This window comes from Stomoxys calcitrans, chromosome 2, assembly GCF_963082655.1.
Source record: "Stomoxys calcitrans chromosome 2, idStoCalc2.1, whole genome shotgun sequence".
Taxonomy (NCBI): Eukaryota; Metazoa; Arthropoda; class Insecta; order Diptera; family Muscidae; genus Stomoxys; species Stomoxys calcitrans.
In genome coordinates this window covers 1,051,899-1,072,632 of record NC_081553.1, presented here as the reverse complement: position 1 = coordinate 1,072,632, position 20,734 = coordinate 1,051,899, and the positions used below count along the sequence as shown (strand labels likewise).

Here is a 20,734-nt window from a genome sequence, read left to right as displayed (position 1 = left end):
TGACATCTGGAAATGAAGCACGAAGTGTTTCACAATTTTTTTAATATTTTCAAGCCGATGTGTTTGGGCACGACAGTACTCCCCAAATCGTAATATTAGTTGATAATGACTATATGGGGTCAAATAAAAGGCATTTGAGAGTAGATTACGAACAAGAAACTAAAATTTGCGTCCAAGTATCTGGGTTGCGCTCTAACCCCTGAAACCACCCCAAATAGGTTTAACTGATCAATCATGATAATGTGCGGATTCAGTTATCTATATATTAAGTGAAATGCAAACCTAACATACAAACCTACACCTGCCTAGTTGCTCTGGAAGGAGCAATAGGCTATATAAGGGGAACGACCCTCCCTTAAAAGCCGCCCAACCCCAAAAGACACCCCCGAACAGGACATTTTTTGACCATGGTAATCTGGGGTTCAAAAGAAAGGTATTTTGAAGTAGAACACGAAATTGGAATTCGCTTCTGAAACGAAATGCCTGGATGTCCGCCACACTCCCTAACAGGACATGCTTACCGAACATGGCAATATGGGGGTGGGGTGGATTCCCAGACTCTTGGCACCAGAATTGGAAGCCAAATCCGTTTTGTATTCCCAAATACCTTTCTTTTGAGCCCCATACTGCCAAAATCGATAAATATGCCCGGCTTATGGGTGTTTTGGGGGTGGGCGGCCACCCAGACACTTGATCCTGAAAATAGATGTCAGTTTCGTGCTCTACTTTCAAATACCTTTTATTTGACTCCCATATTGTCTGACTGGTCTGTATCCCTGTTTTTAATAGGTTTTTGGGGAATGGCGGCACCCGGATAATTTGACACAAGTTTTAATACCATATTCGTATTTGTCTCACTAATAAATTTTATTTGAGTCCCATATTGCCATTGTCGGGCAATATGGGTGTTTAGCGTGGTGATTGCCTAAATACTTGTATCAAATTTTTAATTTCAAATTCGTACTCTACTCTAAAATATCTTTCATTTGAGTCCCATATTGTCCCGATAAGTCCAATTTTATTTTTGGGCGGTCCTTTTGTGATAAGGTGGAGGGTTCGCTTTCGATATCAACAAATTATATAGCCTATTGCTCCTTTCAGACTGTATTCATAATCTACTCTTGAATACTTTCACTTTAGTTCCATATTTTCATGATCGTCCAATAATTCGCACTCTACTCCCAAATACCTTTTATTTGAGTGCCAAAATGTCTCGATCGGCCCACTTTTATTTTTGGGTATTGCTGTGGGGGTAAAGGGGAGGGTCCGGTCCTTTCCTACATCAAAAATTATATAATCTCTTACTCCTTGCAGATCAACCTACACAATCTGTGAAAATTACAAAGTTTAGTCTCTTGAGTCTATATTGAACAAAGAAGTACAGACTCGCTCCCAAATCTCTTTTATTTAAGTCTCACATTGGCTTATATGTTCGTTTGGGGTTCATTTGGGTGCAGAGCGGCTCCCCAGGCACTTGGGTCGTAAATTATTTTAACATTCTCTTCCCATTACCTTTCCCCAGTCTATGGTGGTGGGTACAACAGAAATGAACGAAGTATTTAATAATATTTCCTTTGAAAGCTATAAGGCTTTATTCAATCAACACTAAAATGATTCACACTATTCGCTGTCTTTGAGAGTGTTAGGAGAGATAAACAAAAGACATACAGTGCAATGCACTGCTTTCGTCATACTCTCTTTCTATGAATAGTGTTGAATGCTACATATAATTTTATCTATATATAATTTATCTATGCATAAAATGCGGTGACCATGGTTGCCAATATTTTTCGTTCCTTGTCGTCAATTGAAAGTGAATACCCCCAAAAAATGTTGAATGGCTTTTTATAAAAATATTGGGTTGCCCAAAAGGTAATTGCGGATTTTTTTAAAAGAAAGTAAATGCATTTTTAATAAAACTTAGAATGAACTTTAATCAAATATATAATTGCCATTTTGTTCGATAACCTTTTGCCATCTTCCTGGCAAATTTAGTATTCCACGCTCATAGAACTTCTGGCCTTTATCTGCAAAAAAACTGAACCAAGTGCGATTTTATAGCCTCATCATTGCCGAAAGTTTTACCATTTAAGGAGTTCTGCAAACATCGAAATAAATGGTAGTCTGATGGCGCAAGGTCAGGGCTATATGGTGGATGCATCAAAAGTTCCCAGCCAAGCTCACTCAGTTTTTGGCGAGTGACCAAAGATGTGTGCGGTCTAGCGTTGTCCTGGTGGAATATGACACCTTTACGATTGACCAATTCTGGTCGCTTCTCCTTGATGGCTGTATTCAATTTGTCCAATTGTTGACAGTAAACATCCGAATTAATCGTTTGGTTCCTTGGAAGCAGCTCAAAATATACCACACCCTTCCAATCCCACCAAACAGACAGCATAACCTTCTTTTGGTGGATATCAGCCTTTGAAGTGGTTTGAGCTGGTTCACCATGCTCGGACCATGATCGTTTGCGACTAACTTTGTTGTAAACAATCCATTTTTCATCTCCAGTTATGATTCGTTTTAAAAACGGATCGAATTCATTGCGTTTAAGGTGCATATCACAAGCGTTGATTCGGTTTTTTAAATGAATTTCTTTCAATACATGTGGTACCCAAATATCAAGCTTTTTCACCAGTCCAAGACTTTTTATGTGATAATGAACGGTTGATTTTGGTATATTTAACTTCTCTCCTATCTCACGCTCAGTTACATGACTATCCAATTCGATTAATGCTTTGATTTGGTCATCATCAACTTCATTTGGCCGACCTGAACGTGGCTCATCTTTACGTGAAAAATCTCCAGAACGGAATTTGCGAAACCAATTTTGACACTGTCTTCCTTTTAAGGCTTTATCACCATACACATCTCGTAACTTTTTAGCAACCTCCTCCGCGTTTTTCCTTTACGGAAATAATAAAGTAAAATATGACGAAAATGCTCCTTTGTGGCTCCATATTAAAATTGACGCCAAACAAACAAATGTAAACAAAATTTTCCCGCACTTTTTTCTAAAGCAAGCTAAAAGTAACAGCTGATAACTGACAGAAGAAAGAATGCAATTACAGAGTCACAAGCCGTTGACAAAATTTGTCAACGCAGACTATATGAAAAATTCGCAATTACTTTTTGAACAACCCAATGAAGTTGTAAAAAACACAATGAAGTTGTAAAAAATTAACAGCGATGTAGGGTCAGTTTTTATAGCGTTTTACTTGTACATTCAATTAGAGTTGGGTAGTTCTGGATAGAACTAGTTCATTGGAACTTATCCATTTCTTTCCTTCTTATAGTTCCATATTTCCTTTCTTTTACATGTACACTTTTCTTTAGCTCCCTTTTGTTAATTTGTAGGACAGCTGATTGACATGCCAAATTTTTCAGCTTCATACAACAACTAAATAAAAGCGTTAACTTTTTTAGTGGACAATAGCTGTGTACATTGTAATTGTGACAAATTCCGCTTCAATCAATTGCCAATGTAATTAAACACTCTCGAAATGTTCACCAATCAACTCATGTTTAAATCAAAGAGCGTAAGATAATATAAGAGAGGGTTTCTGCTTTGTCTTCCCCGTACCGTAAAATAACTCGCGTTAAAGACACAACATTTTTAGTGTATTCCAATTGGATTCACATTGAGGGCTGCAACATTTTCGGGTTATTCTGTTTTGATTCGAGCATTCGTTCGAACATTTTTTCGTATTTTGCTTTGTTTCTTTGCAACCGAAAGTTGCAATAAAGGAAAAACGAAATATCGTAAGCAATTCAAATATGTTGAGTCTTTAAATTTTGTCACTCGTCATTACGTATTGCCCTCTAACGCCAGCTCTTATCTTTCTTACGCTCTTTGGTTTAAATGATGTTGTCTTTGTTGTTGTTTCACTTATGTATGTGTTCTTGCGATGCCGAAACAATTAAAGGTGATCTCATTTGTAGAACAAACACAAATCATATGGTGCAATCCTCCATCTTGCCATCAAGCTGATCGTCGTTTTGCCCAAAGAGCGTAAGAAAGATAAGAGCTGGCGTTAGAGGGCAATACGTAATGACGAGTGACAAAATTTAAAGACACAACATATTTGAATTGCTTACGATATTTCGTTTTTCCTTTATTGCAACTTTCGGTTGCAAAGAAACAAAGCAAAATACGAAAAAATGTTCGAACGAATGCTCGAATCAAAACAGAATAACCCGAAAATGTTGCAGCCCTCAATGTGAATCCAATTGGAATACACTAAAAATGTTGTGTCTTTAACGCGAGTTATTTTACGGTACGGGGAAGACAAAGCAGAAACCCTCTCTTATATTATCTTACGCTCTTTGCTGCTAACAGCTGTTCGCGTGCGACCACCTTTTTAAATCCGCTTAATGTTCTGGCAAAGAATAGAGACAACGGATTTCGCAATAATTTAATAGGCGTTTTCGCTGCAAATGAAGTCAGTACTAGGCTTAAGTACGAAGCAAGGCAAAGGCACCACCTTTGATATAGCCAGGCCAACCCAATCGTCTAATGCCTAGTTTGGTATAGCAGTCATATAAACATATACTCCGATTTGGTATTCCTCTCTTGCAAAGAATTTGACAAATGTAAACCATTGTGCAGGTTCGTGAAGGGCCATCGAGAAACCCAATATGTGCGTTGGGTGTGAAACGACACTTAAGGTTAAGCGCGAGGCAATGCTGCCTGCGGCACAGTCTTTGATAGACGGAACCCTAGAATTGCCATCTTGAAGTTCATGCTACATAGATGGTCCAAAGCTAGAGGACAGAATGGGCCTGGGGGTCTACATTGACAACACAGGGATTGAGATCTCTTTTTGACTGCCTGAACACAATACGATCTTGCATGCGGTGATTTGGTCACGGAATGCGTAAGGTGGTGCGGTGTTAACGCGAGGACGTCAAGTGTGAACATTTTTACGGAGAGCAAACTGGCCTTCAGGGCAATAACAACCACGGTAAGGTCAGGCACAGTGGTGAACTGTAAGAAAGAGATTAAAGTCTTCTCTGAGGATGGCACGATCCGCATTGTTTGGGTGCCGAGCAACAGCGGAGTAAGGGGCCAGAGGACTGACGTCAATAAAGTTGCACATGCGGGAAAGATGATGAGACGTTGGAGCATTTTCTATATCATTGCCCGACATTCGCGACTAACAGACACCTTCACTTATGTGGGGCCACAATACCTGTCATGAATCAACTTAAGGGCGTGGTATGGAAAACAATTTGGAATTTTGTTGCTGGGTTTTATTTTTATCCTATCCTGCAAGTCATATGTTCTAGCTAAGTTGTCGCAGATAGTTATCGGTATCATGCGATTACAAATAATAATAATCGGTTAATCGTGATTTGCACTATATTGTACTCCAAAAAGTACAACTTGGTGTAAATAGTACCGATTACTGTTATCTTAATGTTTATCAAAAATTATTATAAAAAAAATTAAAGGTAAAATAGAAAATTTCATTTTCTAATTTGGGGAGAAATCCCAAGTACTGGCAACACTGTTGGTGACTAACAGACATAGATAAATTATACATTTCTTGTCTCTGTAACAGGTACCAAACATTCTCACGAACTTATACACAGATAAAATAATACAATAGGCATGTTCCGCTTTGTTTAAAGCAGAGGTAGACACATATTTTGGATATGAGTGCGTGGGTAAAATTATTTACTCTACACACGAAATTAAATGGAAATGCGACCAATGCCAAAATGGTTCGAAAAAAATACTTTATGAAATTTAATTTCAAACTTTGGCTTAACTGGTTAAAAACTTTATGATAAATATTCTTTTTGTTGTAGCAGTGTGTTGTGTTCTATCTTTCGTCTGCTTGATTCTTTTGAATATCCAGATCCAGGAACTTTGCGACTTAGGTGGGGTGATTCCTGAGGGATCTGAGTCAGAGACAATTGGATCTGGTTGGGCAGAGTTGAGGCGGCTGTATCTACCTGATCGCGATTGAGCCAGAACTACTCTGTTTTGCCAGGAACGGTCAATTTCTTCGAGTACATTGGGGGGTCATTCTCTTAGGACCATATTCACCCGATAGCTATTCACTGCATCTTTTACAGTTTCTCTCTTGTGAACCTCTTATGAACCTCTCGCTTTAGATAGTGTAGATCCAACTTAAAACTTCTGAGCGGGAGATAACTATCCACAAGGTGATGATTTGGATGATCACAGCCCAGAAGGTATCGTATTGCGTAGACAGCATGTAGTTATGTCTTCGCACGTGTATGTTCGTGGTCTCATCAGGAGACCACATGACAACTTAGGAAACAGCCTGTCCAAGTTCGAATAGCGGCATTCTGACAGATATGAATATTATTCCACTGCGTGTCACATAGCTGTAGAGACCACACTGACACTATATAACTTACCACAAACCGGCGTATTGCTTTGTACGTGGTCAATAAGTTTTCAAGGTAGGAGCCTGATGCCACGACCGTACAATCGTCCGCTCTATGCCGTCTGGAGGGGGTGGAATGGAGGATATGTAAAGGTTAAACAGTGCCGTAGATATCAAGATATTTTCATTTACAGGTAGTGACAGTCCAACAACAAGATATTGAGTGCACTATCTGGCGAAGTCAGTGATTAGTGCAACTCTGAGTTAGTGTATGTTACAAGTTCGCGCCATTTTTCGTTGTTTGTGTGTTATGGTTCTTAACGATAATACACACACAACCAAAACACGTTGAAAGATAGTGCACTTCGCGAAAAAAATGTACTCAGCTATTTATGGTACACTACCTGGTAATTATGTCATGGTAGATATCACCCTGGAGAAGTCCTTGTTTCAGTCTATGGTATTTCGTCTTCCTATTCCTAAATTCCACAAATAACTGGACACCACACAAATAATTCGCGACCCAGCGCTTCAAGCCTGGATGGAGAGCGATATTGGCGTATCGGCGATGTCCTCAAATAGATTGGCATGAATGACCGTGTCGAATGCTTTCGATAGGTCCAGTTCCACGGGAACGTCCATCGCATGGCCTGGGCTGCTTGAAACCACGGCAAATGTACGGTGATGGCATGCAAAGCGGTTGTTGTGCAATGCAGTTTTTGAAATCCATGTTAATGTTCGGCGAATGGAAATTCTCGTACGAAGCTCGGATGGAGTAGTCCCTTTAGTGTCTTGGCTACTAGTGAGAGAAGGGAGATCGGTATGTACGTCTGTCCTTTCCAGGATTTAGTAGCGAGAACACTCTGCCCATCTTCAAGACATCGGGTACTATAAGACTGTTCAAAGATAGGTTGAGGACAGTTGTAAGATATTCGACTCCAGTTAGATCCAGATTCTTCAGCATCAATGTGGAGATTCCGTCTGGGCCCAATCCCTTAGATGACTTGGCGCTACGAATTACATTAGAGACCACGGGTATGATAAATGACTCTCCTTCTAGCCCTTTCACTCTCGGGATGCACAATAAGTTGACGGTTGAACAACCGCATCTCTTCGGATCAGCCACAATTACGTCGTCAAAAGTGACTGAGGTCCTGTTATCCCTTCTACACGGGCTCGAGACTGACTTAACAGTACACCAAAGCTTGCCTACACCGCTACCTAAGTTACATTGCTCCAAATGTTCCAGCCATAAATTCCGCTTATGTTCGTTGTCTAACCTGTTTATTTCCAGATTCAGCTCCCTAATTCTGGGGTTAGTGGGCTCCGTGTAACGAATCCCATCACGCTCGTCTGCAAGTACCACTGTTGTGCTGGGAACTTGGGCCGCAGGGGAAGTTTACGGGCCCCTCGCTAATAGAGCATTTTTTTTAAAGGTGATAGAGTTCGATGTGCTGAATGAAATTGTAAATTTTTTTTTTTTTTGGGAGGGACCTAATTCGTGAAGTATAGGTCTTTAAAATTCAAAACTTAAATGCTTTTATTTTGCAGCTTTTCCAAATTATTTAAAAATTTGAAATTCTTAGCGAGTTATGATGAAAATAGTAAAATTTTTTGCAAATTTTTCTATATAAAATGTGGGAAATTGCTTCATACTACAATAGCCATTGCTCTAAGGTGTCATTTGAGTTACAATTCAGATGTAGTTTGAAGGAAATAGCCAAAAGAATTTTGAATGAAGCTCTATTTGCGTTACAAAGCGGGACAATTTAATCGGCCTCGCCCAACAATAAGAAATAGCCAAGATTATTTTAAATGTACTTCTCTTTCAATCCAAAGTAGGATAAATTTGCCGGCCTTCTGCCAGGCTCAAGATTTTCTCCTCCTTCATATATCCAACTGTAAAAAAAAGCAAAAGCTAAAATATTTTAAATAAAAATCTTATTTTGGAAAAAGTTTGTATAAATTCAGTTTGGAACTAGAAAAGCTTATAATTTATATATCGAATTCAAGCTCTAGAAAAGGGATTTAATGTCGCATAGGGAAAGATATTTGCTTATTAGGTCATTTTTAAAGATTAGGCCCCGTCTTCAGAAAATTTAGGTTAAAAAAATAGTTTTTAGCTTATAACTCATAAACTAAAAATATTTTCAATCAGAATTTTTACGTTTGAAAGCTATTGAAACAAGCTTTCTAATTATGTAAAAGGATACAAAAGCGGTTGGAAAACTTTCGAGTTATTCAGTATGCCATTTTCAGAGTTATCAGTGAGGGGCCAGTAATTGCTCTTTGGCACAGTGTTGTTCTAATATAATCAGTGTGCGCTAGTTACACTTTCAGTTTGTAAATGCGTGAACAGACCTAAGAGATTGCCACTCCAAACGTACCACACACACACACACACACACATCATTCCATAGAAGGCTTACGGTGTGTTTGGCTTGTGTGTGGAACAACTTGTTGCTTCTTCAAAAACTAGATCGTGTTTGTATCTCAAAATGACTCGACCAAACAACAACTCATAAGTAGACAACTTGCAACTTCGAACAAGCAAATCGAACCAATCGAAAAAAATATCCTTAAAAAAGTGCATCGCAATCTAAAAATCAACTGTACTCCAACAATTATCATCATGACCTATGCAGCCGAACGGTCGTTGGCTTATTTGTATCCCATTGTGATCGCCTCATCGGTAATTTGCTGCGTAACCTCAGGAATTGGGTGGTCGCATTGGCGTTACGCCCTAAATGGCTGTCCAGAAACTAACTGTGGATGTTACTTATACGGCCGCAACACCTTCCGCTCCTTCGATGGTGGCCATATTGCATATTGCCATTACGCCACTTATGGTCTGATATTGCCATTGCTATTTTGCGTTAGTTTGGGCATTTATCATGTGTATCGGGTGTGTCTGGGCACAGGAAAGAGAAAATCTGGAACAACAACGATTCGGCAAAGGTCAGTATACGCTTTTTATAAGGCAAATTTGCCGATTTCGACATTCCGTTAAAGAACAGGGACAAAAGCGTTTTATATACCTTACAGTCAAATGACACATTGATCTGAAATCGTATACGTAATTGGCTGTTAGATTGCCAGTGAGGTAAACTGTAGCTATATAGCTTACGTACTTAAAGAGTGACAAAAATCAAAAAAATTATTTTTCAAGCTAATTATTTGTTCATACATATGTATTATTTATAAATTTCCATCTTGATATCTTACAAACATTTTTTTTAATATTTGTATTAGTTTTCTATGAACGTAAAAGCCAGTTGACTTCTTAAAATGTTTCCTGCAAAGTGTTTTTGTTTTTAGTTATGCTACTCTTGAAGTACATAAGCGATATGTAAGTACTACCATCCCGGCACGGGATAACTATAAGCATCACACAGGCTGGAACTTTGAGCTCCAATCTGTGTGGCGTTCTTCGTTACCACGAGAAGCTTAGCTGGGAGCTACCGAGGCGTTCATAGGCTGCGGATAGTGGAATGATCCATATGAAGTAGTTGCAACTGCAGTCGCGGAAAGGCAAGATATTGACGCCTTTAAATAATCAATGGCCATCATTTTCCCGCTGCGATCGGTCGTATAGACCGGAACGAGCCTATAAGAGCTTGACGAGGAACGCCACCTCCATATGCAAATGTGTCTACAACAACAACTACCACTATCTTAGTGACCCATACTTAACGTAGAGCCAAAAATTAAATCTTAAATTACGTTAATATGAGATAAGTAGTTTTCCTGCAATTTTTAAAGAAATGTGTAAGCAAAACTTTTAATTATACCATTTTTTTTTTGTTATAACACAAAGTATTGCTGCAACTTGACTCTTTCCACAAACGAACAGCGAGGACCTTCTATTTTTATAGCTGAGCCCGAACGCCGTGTTGCAGGACTTACGTTGGGTTAAAAATAAGAAGAAAATTGCAATTGCAATACTACTTGTTAGTGATTGACAGACATAAGTATAAAACAGAAATCCTGTTCATAAACAAGCATTAACGCATTGAAGTGCATAATGAAATCGTTCTTTTAAACTAAACGCCATTTTCCTAATAAGTATTGTAATACCGTATACGTACATATTTCAATTACTAACAATGGAATGAATGAGTAAATTTTTTTTCTGCTTGTATGCATAAATTAGATTGTATAGCAGCAATACTAATTGAAATTTGTGTTTAAATAACTGAAACTGTAGCAAATTTTAAACTGTGGTCACAGGTCAATATGCATGAATCATCATTTCGGACAAACTTATAGAGCCAACATTAAATCGTTCTTTAGCTGCCCACATGTGGTTGCTTGGTTCTGGGTTTTTAAACTTTATTATTTAATAATGAAATAGTTCGTATACGAGCAATGCAAATAATTCAATTAGCTCGAAGGATATATTTTGTGCTTCCATCAAGAGAAGTATATGCTGAGGTTGTGAATTATAGTATTTTTGATTGGCTATGATAGAACATTTCTTCCACTAGCCGAACGTAAAATAGCGTTCCAAGCGCCTCGATCTTATGCGCTCATTCTAAAATGTCAGACACCAAGTTCCGAGGTGTCTCCCACCACTTGATAGTTCCATTCTGCCAAGTCTGCTCCAGTCTTGAAAATATGGCTTGTTGCCTAAAACATATGGGACGATTTTTACTGAGTTAAATTGCTTTGTTAGAGCGTGATAATTAGGAGAGTCTTAAGTTTCATAATCTTTTTTTGCCACTTAGTATTATCACAACTATTCGAAAAGCTCATAGTACTCTGCTTTAAGAACAGTCCATTATATTCTTTCTGGTTTTACGATGTTACTGAAATATACTTCCAAACTTGTTCTATTTACAGATCCGGCGACATGATTGTCGTAACGACCGAATCCGAAATAACAGATAACGACGTATCACCTTATTATTGGATGCCCACATCAGTTATAGCCTGCATAATGGCCCTTTACACTTTGGTGTACGCTTCCATATACACAAATGGTTTTGATGTGACTTGCAAACAATATAGGGAAGCTCTATTAAAAGATATCCAAGGTTCGGGTAACATAGTCCCAGTTATTAAAGGTCGACTCTCATGCTCGGCAATATTTGATTTCATGGATTATCTGCTGCAGCATGACAACTTTGAACGACGTCGTTATGGACGTATTAATAGTTCAATTTGCTTCCACTTGACATTAATATTTGCTTGGGTAGCAGTCGTAGGATGGATTGCTATAGCAACTGTTAATATCGTTCAAACAAGACGGACCAAAGCGGCCAGAGTATAAAAGATGTATTAAACGTTAATACGAAAATAATGTATGCCATCCATTGTACAATGCAAAACTTTTTATAGCTTATTTAATAAAAATAAATTACTTTAAGACGAACTTGCAGGCAGTTTTACTATTGTACCTAATTTTTCTATAACCGTTTACATATTTATTTATTTCAATTTTATATGGCTTCATGCAAATATTCCCAATCAAGGAGAATGGGAGCTGGCCAAATCAAAGGGGGACATGGTTACTTCTGTGGCATGGTGGCCTTCAATACGATATGCATAGATACTAGTAATTTTTAGAAAAGGGATAGAACGAATTCTCAAAACATTAGATGCACTTAATAAGAGTTTATTAACAATTGGAGTCAGTCATTAATTGAATCTTGATTGTGTTTCCCTCATGCGTTTATTTCTTCTTCTTTTGCTTGCCTTCATCTGATACAGTTCCACTTGAAGAAGCCTGGCTGGGTTCTGGTCTTGGCTTTTGCCATTGCAAAGGATTCTTTCGGAACATAGGCCAGGGAGGAATTGTTAGCTGTTTTTTATGAGAAAGAAATAATTATTTGGTTAATGATTATATAGCTCAGACGTACTAACGAAGCCAAAACAAAACCAGCTCCCAGGGTATAAACAGTTTGGGAAAATTGTTGAATTATTGCTCCCCAAATCAGACCCACCACTCCAAACAAAGTGATGATGCAGCGAGAATACATCTCCGCTTTGTGTTGGCCAACAAAATCCTAAGTAAGAATATAAAAATAATTGAAAGCATTTTAGCAATTCCATAAACCGTCTAAAGATTGATTACCATATGCGTTTGTATATTTAAGTTGAACATTTTTTTTAAGAACCAAGAATTTGTTAAAGCAATGTACGAAATTAAAACACGTAAACACGTCGTCAACGTCAATACACAATATGGACCTGCTAGTCGATTGCCATGTAATCGATTATTCGAAGTGGTCGAATAATGAATTTCGATAATAACATTTTGCAATCGTTTTGGCTGTCTGGTAGAGCTGGCAAATTACCGATATTCGCAACATTTGATATTTAAAAAAAATATATCGATGACTATCGTTAATTTCAGTAACTTTAAAGCAAAAAAAAAAAAATACATTTCAGTCTCAAGGTCCTTGTTTTTGCAAAATAAAACTAGAAAAGAAAAAGAGTTAGAAGGAATATGAACAAGTTGACCGACAAACCGTCCACCAAGCGTCCTAGGTAAAGTCATAAGTAGGCGTCCAAGGGAAAGGTTTAAACAGATTTTATGTATTGTTACTAGTTTAATATATCTTTGAACAAATACGGCATTAGAAACTGGCTTCTTCCTTGCCCCTCCAATACTCGAAACGAAATGTTCTCCGAAGCTGCTATCACTACAGACGTTTTCAACGTCACTTTTACGGGGATCTATAATCCTATTAAGATTTCTTTAATGCCACTGTGGACCAAAATAACAGGAAAAATCGCATAGATTATGAGATAGGAGGCAGAAAGGGGAGACACGTATATCGGCGTTTTAAATGGTTACATCGAAAAGTAACCAAAAAGGGGGTTGAGGGGGAATTCCCCGTTCAGGACGTTTTTTTCTAAATATTGGGTTTACAATTATTCGTAGCCTTTTCATTTTAGGTGTATAGTATTTATTTTACTATATATTTTGATGGAACATTTGAACCCTTAATCGACTCACTAATAAGGTCTTTATGGTCCCTTTTTTGCAAAAGCATTAAAACTCATTTTAAATGAACTTGTGGCTGATCAAAATATTTTACAAAAATGTTCGCCATAAAGTCTCTATTTACCTCTAAACCCAAAACTTTACGCCAGCAATCAGTAAAATTATAAATTACATTTTAGAGTTAAAGTAACACTTTTTCAAAATTGGTGCCAGACGCCAATAAAAAATTAGTTTTAGGAGGATGATGTCAAAGACAAAAATGTTTCTTACCAAATTTGACTATCAGTCACTGAACAACAAAAATCAATATATATGATACATATCGTGAAAACTCGTTAACAATTTCGGCAAAAACCAATTTTTTTTTATTGAATTTCTGCCTTTATATTTTCAAATTTGCGCTTGAAAGTAACATGAAACTTAATTTTTGAGAAATGGTCTCAAAGGCTGAAATATTCTCCATCAAATTTCACTGCATGTTTTAAAATAGACTACACACGTAGATAAAAGAAAATTAAAATATAAATTTGCGAATTTCATTCCAAAATTGTTTTGCTTACACCGTTAAGTGTTATTTTAGCATATGTTCGAATTTAACTAGAATCCCCTACAATATCTCCAAAGAAGTGAAATCTGTAAATACAATATAATTCACATAAGTACCGCCAATAATATATGTATGCATAAAAACAAGTATTTTAAATTTCGTATGTTTTTGAATTCATTGCACAGTGTCCCAAAATCTTCACTCAATGAAAGAAATGTTCCCAATCGAATTTCACTAGAGGCTCCCCAAAAAAAGAGGTCTGTAGGTGTAACATATATTAGTAAAATATCAAAGAGAGAGTATGGTGACATTAACACATGCATCATTATTTTTATTTTTTTGATGCTTTTTAGAGTATTTTGTAACTTTTATAAAGACGATGGCCTTATTGGCTCCCTGGTAGCTGGCTCGTATTGTCGCTACTGTGGTATCACAATGGACTCTGATTTGTCTCATTAAATTTGTCGCACAAAATGACCCACATAAATTAAAAAAAATTCGGACCATAACTTGGTATATATGCAAAAGCAAACCAATTCCTTTCTTTTATCCCTTGTTTGCCTAATAAGAGTTACCGGGAAAAGAACTCAACTAATGCTATACCTGGTGGAGAGTGGAGATCCGGCCCGACCGAACGTAACACGCTATTACTTGTTAATATTTAAAACTTTATCAGATGGTGGTGTACATCATGAGGTCCTTATAAAAGGGATAAATAACATCCATTCTGCTTTTCCCAGAAAAGTTGCAATGGCCTCTAAGACTAGCCGTCACGATTGGCAAAACTCTCGGGAGATTCGTTATCACCAATCTCTGTTTTATTCGCTTCATAGAACATATATCCGTGAAAGAAGTCCGTGCATGCCATCACCACACACATTTGCCGTGGCTTCAATCAACCCAGGCCATGTGATAGGACGGTCCTCATGGCATTGGACCTATCGAAGGCATTCGACACGGTCAGCCATGCCAAATTATTTGAGGACATCGCCAACACGTCCCTCCAGCCAGGCCTTAAACGTTGGGTCGCGAATTATCTGTGTGGCCGCCAGTCATTTGTGGAATTTAGGGATAAGAAGTCAAAACACCGTAGAGTGAAACAGGGAGTTCCCCAAGGCGGGGTGATATCTCCGGCTCTGTTTAACCTCTACCTATCCTCCATCCCACCTCCTCCAGACGGCATAGAGATCGTATCATATGCGGACGACTGTACGATCTTGGCATCAGGCCCCCCACCCATTGATGACATCTGCGATAGGTTGAACGTCTACCTCAACGAGCTTGCCTCATATTTCGCTGCAAGAAATCTGAAGATATCCGCCACCAAATCTTCAGCCACACTATTCACTACAAATACGCGTGAGGTGAATTCTGAGCTGACTGTGATGGTCGATGGAGAATTGATTCCGACCATCAAGTGTCCCAAAATACTTGGCGTCACATTTGACAGCTCCTACACTTTCTCCCCACATGCCACAGCAATCTGCAATAAAGTCAAAAGTAGAAACAAGGTCCTCAAGTCACTCGCTGGCAGCACTTGGGGTGCAGACAAAGAAACCTTGTTGACCACGTACAAAGCAATTGGCCGGTCTGTGGTAAGTTATGCAGCGCCAGTGTGGTCACGTCAGCTTTGTGACACGCAGTGGAATAATATTCAGATCTGTCAGAATGCCGCCCTCCGAACTGCGACGGGCTGCCTCCTTAGTTCTCATGTGGACCACCTCCACCAGGAGACAAAGATCCTACCAGTGCGAAGACATAACTACATGCTGTCTAAGCAATACCTTTTGGGCTGTTATCGCAGAAATCATCCAAATCATCATCTTGTGGATAGATACCCACCGCCCAGAAGCCTTAAGGTAGATCTACATGATCTAGAGCGTGAGGTCCAGCGCTACAAGAGAGAACCTCTAGATCAAGCGGCATATCAAGCGGGTCTGAACAACATTCATGCAGACACGGTAGCAGACGCGTTAATGTGAATGTAGTCCTTGGAGAACGACCGCCACCCATTGCACCCGAAGAAATCGACCTCCCCCGGCAAACCAGAGTGATTCTGGCTCAATTACGTTCCGGCAGATGCAGCCGCCTCAATTCTCATAGAGCTAGGATTGATGCCGACGTGCAAGATGTATGTCCCGACTGTAACCAGGGACCGCACGATACACGTCACCTGTTTAACTGCCCGGCCAGACCCACTCGACTCAGACCCAGATCCCTGTGGACGCACACCATCTTAGTCGCGGAGTTCCTGGGTCTTGACACTCAACAGAATCAAGCAGACGAAAGATAGTACACAATAAACTGCTACAACAACAACAAGAAGTCCGGAGAACTGAAGGATATTCCGCAAGGTGCTCAACCGAGCGAAGACTGTCAAAAGAAGAATGGAACGTAAGACGCACCGTGCTATGCGTTTCATAAGGAATAATAGTTTGATCCACTCGGATAACTTTCGTACGGAATCACCTACTACCCAGGGTATGAATTTATTGAATGCATCGACGAATCGGGAGATTTTTTGAGGCCTCTGATTTGGGGTCTCATATAGATGTGTTTCAATTGATGACCTCTTTACCGCCTTCTCAAATGTGAAGTCATATGCTGCGGGTCACGATGGCTATCCATTGAAATTCTTCAAGATGTTATTTCCCTATATATCTGCCAGTTTTCTTCACTTTGTAAATACGATAATAATGACTTCCACATTTCCGAAGGAGTGGTATAAAGCTAAAGTCGTTCCTACAAGGAAAACATCGGATTCTTTCGGATAGCTATAGGATAGCGAGCCTGCAAACTGATACTTTCTTACTTAAGTAACATATATCAGTTTGGGGTAATGACAATAACGTTGATTCTATGACCTGTAGACAGTTCTGATGATTGATTGAAGCAATTAAAGTATATTCGCGTGTTTCACTTCCGAATGTTCACTTATTGTTAAAGTCTGGAGTCTTTTTTTACACCATTCTAAATCAGATAATAAGTCGGCAAGGCGGCAGAAAATCTAATAGAGCTTCATGTCTATGATTAGGTATAATTTCTTTTTTTCCCTCTTTTTTATCCGAAATTTAGGAAATGTAATAAATCCTAATGCACGTAACACTCCTGAGCAGAAAAAAAAATAATGTAAAGGTTTCGCAACAGAATCTAGGACTATCGCTTTGAGAAACAAAACGCCTTGACTGCCGCGCAAAAACACACTGATGGCAGCAGCAAGTAAAAAGGTTGAGTGAGGGCAGTAAACTTCCTCTATAGTTTTTGCTCCTTGTGCCAAAACTATAGAGGAAGAGAAACGCTGTAAGAATACCTAAAAAAGACGTTCTCGTGCACAGTCTAGTTACCATTAGAATTCTGTCACAAAAAACAATATAATGGGAGCATACAATGCGTACTTGAACCAGCTCTCCTGAAAAATCCACCAGCAAACGTAAGGCCAGCCAATAATTTCAGCAAACAAACGGTAGCCTTCCAAATAAAAATTGTCCAGAGGCTTTTAGAATGCTCAGGATTATAAATCCAGAAAAATCTACAAAACAGTAGTTCGTCATCAATCAACGGATAGCAAGCTCCGAAGGATGTTCCCATCCAAAAGGGAATTACATACAAACGATGTGGAACAATCCTTTAAAGGATTGCAAAAAATGAAAAATTGTCCCCAGGCTAGGCACTTGGTGGGTAGAAGCAATCGATCACAATTCTGGAAACAACTGGCCAAGATGGCTGCGATATTGCCCCCTTTTCTACTATCGGCCAAAAACCTATAGACCAAGAACATATAAAAGTAGTTAACAGTGGCTCAGATTGGGCAGGTCATAAGCATCAGTTCATAGCATCTTAACATGGGCTCATTAATAGCAGAACCAAATAGAGGAACATCAAGATAGCAACAGTTGCAGCGGTAGAACAAAGAAGATATTTATGTTATGAAAGCAAAGATGTTCAACCGAAAAAATCTTGGAGGCAGCTAAAAGAAATATTGGAACTGTATCTACATGGTTTATTTGACAGTGATATAAAGGAAATCTCTCAAATAAACCTACTTTAAAGCTGCAATAAGTTTTGTGAATTTAGATGTAAGAACAGACGCCTCAGTCTTTGTGTCCGTCATGACAAGTCACTGGAGCTCGTGTCGAAAGAGAAACAAACAAAAATAACATAGTTCTTTTATGAAAAATGTTTCATAAGTAAAAGCTGGTACTACATTTGCTTTTCGTTCTGTTTTTCGCCGATTACTTTCTGTTGATAATAGATTTTAAGGCAAAGAAAAGCTTGCTGCTTTCATTCTGTAGGACATTCTCTCATTACATATGTTAAAATTTTAATAAATTGTTATTTTATCACTGTTATTTGTGAAGGGGTTCAAAAAAGTAATCACGCAAATTTGCACAAATTGTTCTGTTATTACTTCCAATAACTGTGCCAAGTACGGTTCAAATTGATCTATAACCTGATATAGCTCCCATATAAACCGATCTCTTGATCATCGTTGTTCGGTTCCTAGAAGCTTTAATTTTTGCTGGTTTGACAGAAGTTTGGTATGTAGAATAAATTTATGCCTTTCAACTCAATTTATTTCGTATACATTTTTAGCAGAATTCATGGTTATGGGTTTCCAAGATTCGGCCCGGCCGAACTTATCACGCTTTTTATTGCTATTTGTTCTTTCATTCGTTGCAATACAAAGCCGATTAGGCCAAATACTCGTAAAGCGAACGGACTGCTTCAATGGTAGGTGGTGCTTGTAGGCATCATCCCAATCCTGTCCCTGTGATATCACACTAGAATAAAATTGCTGAGTCTAATTGCCGAACCCAACCCCTTACATATTGAACGAATAAATAAGTAGACTTTAGTTTCTAATTAAGATAATTATGTGTATATTTTTGTTATATTATAGTTTTTTGATATAAAGCAAATTTATAACGTTGATGATCAATTTTTCATTTTCACAAATTTTCATGCATTTCTTAAACATAAAATTGTTATCAGCTCGAATTTTTTAAATCCTTATAATGAAATTAAAAGTTCTGAGGAAACGTCAAATAAGACTTAAACAACATCACAAACAATAGAAGAATAGATCGAATGATGGAAGGCAAATAATGAATGTTCATGTCGGCTAAGCTCAAACTAAGGCAAAAACAAAATATTGCAGCGTTTGAACTAACGAAAGTATAAATATATCGGGTTTAACCGCAATAACAAATTGTTGGCTCCAAAAACTTTTTGATTTTGATTTTATGTAGAAGCACTTAATCATCATCCTGTAATTCTAAAAATTGTGTGCAAATGTCACGACTGCACTCGCCTTTGCTATTGAAAAGGAATTTGTAGTAATGACCATCAGCACAAATAGCTTAAAGTAAAAAGGAAACTAATTAGGTCTCTTCAGACTTTCCGTCGCATTGCAAATCTTACCAATGACTGAATTAGAATCCGAACCAAAGGCGCAAATACACGGGGGTTCTTTTGGTATTGAGAATTTAACGAAACTCCATTGACTGGAGAAGTACTTGGGTACTATAGGCAAAGAGGACTCCTTGGGTTTACTATCGTCCAAATTAAATACGTGTATGGTTCCGTGATCAGATGACACCACCAGCATAGTTGATGCGTGGTTAAAATTAATGCAGTAAATAGTTGCCTGGTTGCTACCTCGTCTAAGTTCGTTTATCTTTTTACCAGTCTCCGTATCGAAAATGCGAATTAGTGTTCCTTTCTCACTGGCGGTTGCTAAGCGAGTGCCTTGAATATTGAAAGCAATACAGCAAATGTTGGCTTCATGAGCCACAATTTCCAAAGGGGCTCGTTCGGTGTTTCCCAAGTCAACTATCTGTTGGATAAATATAGCAGCAGAAAATAGAAAAAATAGATGTACAAGTTTGTATTTATAAATACCTGTACATGTCCTGTTCGTCTAGCGGGAAATGCTAATAAACTTTTATTGCTATGTGGGCATAAAACACAAAGGCCGTGAGGATTCGAGTTCGTCTCAAAAACATGTAACTGACGTGGCTGTTGTGTAAAGGTGAATACCTTTATAAATCCTGCCAATACGACAACTATCCGATCACGCCTCAATCGTACCGACTTAACTGGTTGATTAAAATCCAAAGAGATTGCTGGAGCCTTCTTTAAGTCATCCCAAATTATAAGTTTGTTGGGTGGATACAATGGGCGGATACCACCACCAACAACTGCTAAATAATTGCATCGAAACAACATTTCGACATAACTTAAACCACCTTCCGGATAATATTGGCGTTCCTTTTCTTTAAGCGGGTCGCTATTGAATACCCTGAAGCCAGAGTCAGTGGCACATGCGAAACATCCTGCAAGGTGTTTTATATATTTTTTAAATCCTTCTCAAAATATCACAGGAAAGCATACCTTGATCTTGATTAAAACCCACGTATTGTAACCCATTTCCATAAGGGTTGTGATCCACCAAATCCATATCTTCCTCGAATCTTAAAGTGTTATTTTTATTATTTCTGCTTTTCGTTAAAAATATGAACAAATTTAACCTGGCGAGAAAAAAAAGAGTGTTTAAATTAATATGATTTGCGATGTGGAAATAGCATCATAGCATCTTTGTACTAAATATAAATTCCTACCTATTTATCAGTAAAGTAAAATGGAAAATTGATGTATATTATATGCTGTATATTTTTGATGTATATTATCTGCGTAAAGTTACCAACGATTACCAGCAACGATAACTAAGACGATGGCAGTAATACAGGGTGGCACAAACATAAAAAATTCAAAAAGTACGGAAATTATCGACCATTTTTAGCCACTGACGCCACAATATTAAAAGTGGAATTACATACTATGCGTGCGCAATAAAAATGCAAGCGATGCGCA

General features: G+C 38.2%; 3 protein-coding genes and 1 long non-coding RNA gene across 4 annotated transcripts; 2 read left to right on the top strand and 2 right to left on the bottom strand.

Moving 5' to 3' along the window:
* Positions 1-8,768: 8,768 nt before the first annotated feature.
* Positions 8,769-11,736, top strand: LOC106083780 (uncharacterized). Its single transcript, XM_013247032.2, has 2 exons — positions 8,769-9,320; positions 11,205-11,736. Exons 1-2 carry the CDS (start codon positions 8,995-8,997, stop codon positions 11,632-11,634), a joined length of 756 nt encoding a protein of 251 aa, XP_013102486.1. The 5' UTR covers positions 8,769-8,994; the 3' UTR covers positions 11,635-11,736.
* Positions 11,737-11,958: 222 nt separating this feature from the next.
* LOC106083781 (signal peptidase complex subunit 1) lies at positions 11,959-12,554 on the bottom strand. The gene is made up of 3 exons (XM_013247033.2): positions 12,439-12,554; positions 12,224-12,370; positions 11,959-12,165 (listed from the first exon to the last, which is right to left on the bottom strand). Exons 1-3 carry the CDS (start codon positions 12,466-12,468, stop codon positions 12,037-12,039), a joined length of 306 nt encoding a protein of 101 aa, XP_013102487.2. The 5' UTR covers positions 12,469-12,554; the 3' UTR covers positions 11,959-12,036.
* A 4,177-nt stretch (positions 12,555-16,731) lies between these two features.
* On the top strand, positions 16,732-18,791 carry LOC131995231 (uncharacterized). The gene is made up of 2 exons (XR_009397299.1): positions 16,732-18,399; positions 18,455-18,791. It is a non-coding gene; the product is annotated as an uncharacterized LOC131995231 (long non-coding RNA).
* LOC106083782 (WD repeat domain phosphoinositide-interacting protein 3) lies at positions 18,780-20,575 on the bottom strand. The gene is made up of 5 exons (XM_013247034.2): positions 20,482-20,575; positions 20,255-20,391; positions 19,763-20,196; positions 19,283-19,697; positions 18,780-19,220 (listed from the first exon to the last, which is right to left on the bottom strand). The coding sequence occupies exons 2-5, from the start codon at positions 20,319-20,321 to the stop codon at positions 19,117-19,119; spliced, it is 1,020 nt and encodes a 339-aa protein (XP_013102488.1). The 5' UTR covers positions 20,322-20,391; positions 20,482-20,575; the 3' UTR covers positions 18,780-19,116.
* Positions 20,576-20,734: the final 159 nt, after the last annotated feature.

Bases quoted from the DNA above. Each gene is read 5' to 3' on its own strand.
- LOC106083780 (XM_013247032.2), top strand. From the start codon at position 8,995: ATGACCTATGCAGCCGAACGGTCGTTGGCTTATTTGTATCCCATTGTG. The intron at 9,321-11,204 runs GTCAGTATACGC...TTCTATTTACAG, and splicing joins ACAACAACGATTCGGCAAAG to ATCCGGCGACATGATTGTCG.
- LOC106083781 (XM_013247033.2), bottom strand. From the start codon at position 12,468: ATGTTCAACTTAAATATACAAACGCATATG. The intron at 12,371-12,438 runs GTAATCAATCTT...ATTCTTACTTAG, and splicing joins TAAATATACAAACGCATATG to GATTTTGTTGGCCAACACAA. The intron at 12,166-12,223 runs GTACGTCTGAGC...CATAAAAAACAG, and splicing joins GTTTTGTTTTGGCTTCGTTA to CTAACAATTCCTCCCTGGCC.
- LOC106083782 (XM_013247034.2), bottom strand. From the start codon at position 20,321: ATGGATTTGGTGGATCACAACCCTTATGGAAATGGGTTACAATACGTG. The intron at 19,698-19,762 runs GTATTTATAAAT...TTTATCCAACAG, and splicing joins GACGAACAGGACATGTACAG to ATAGTTGACTTGGGAAACAC. The intron at 19,221-19,282 runs GTAAGATTTGCA...TTTTACTTTAAG, and splicing joins GGATTCTAATTCAGTCATTG to CTATTTGTGCTGATGGTCAT.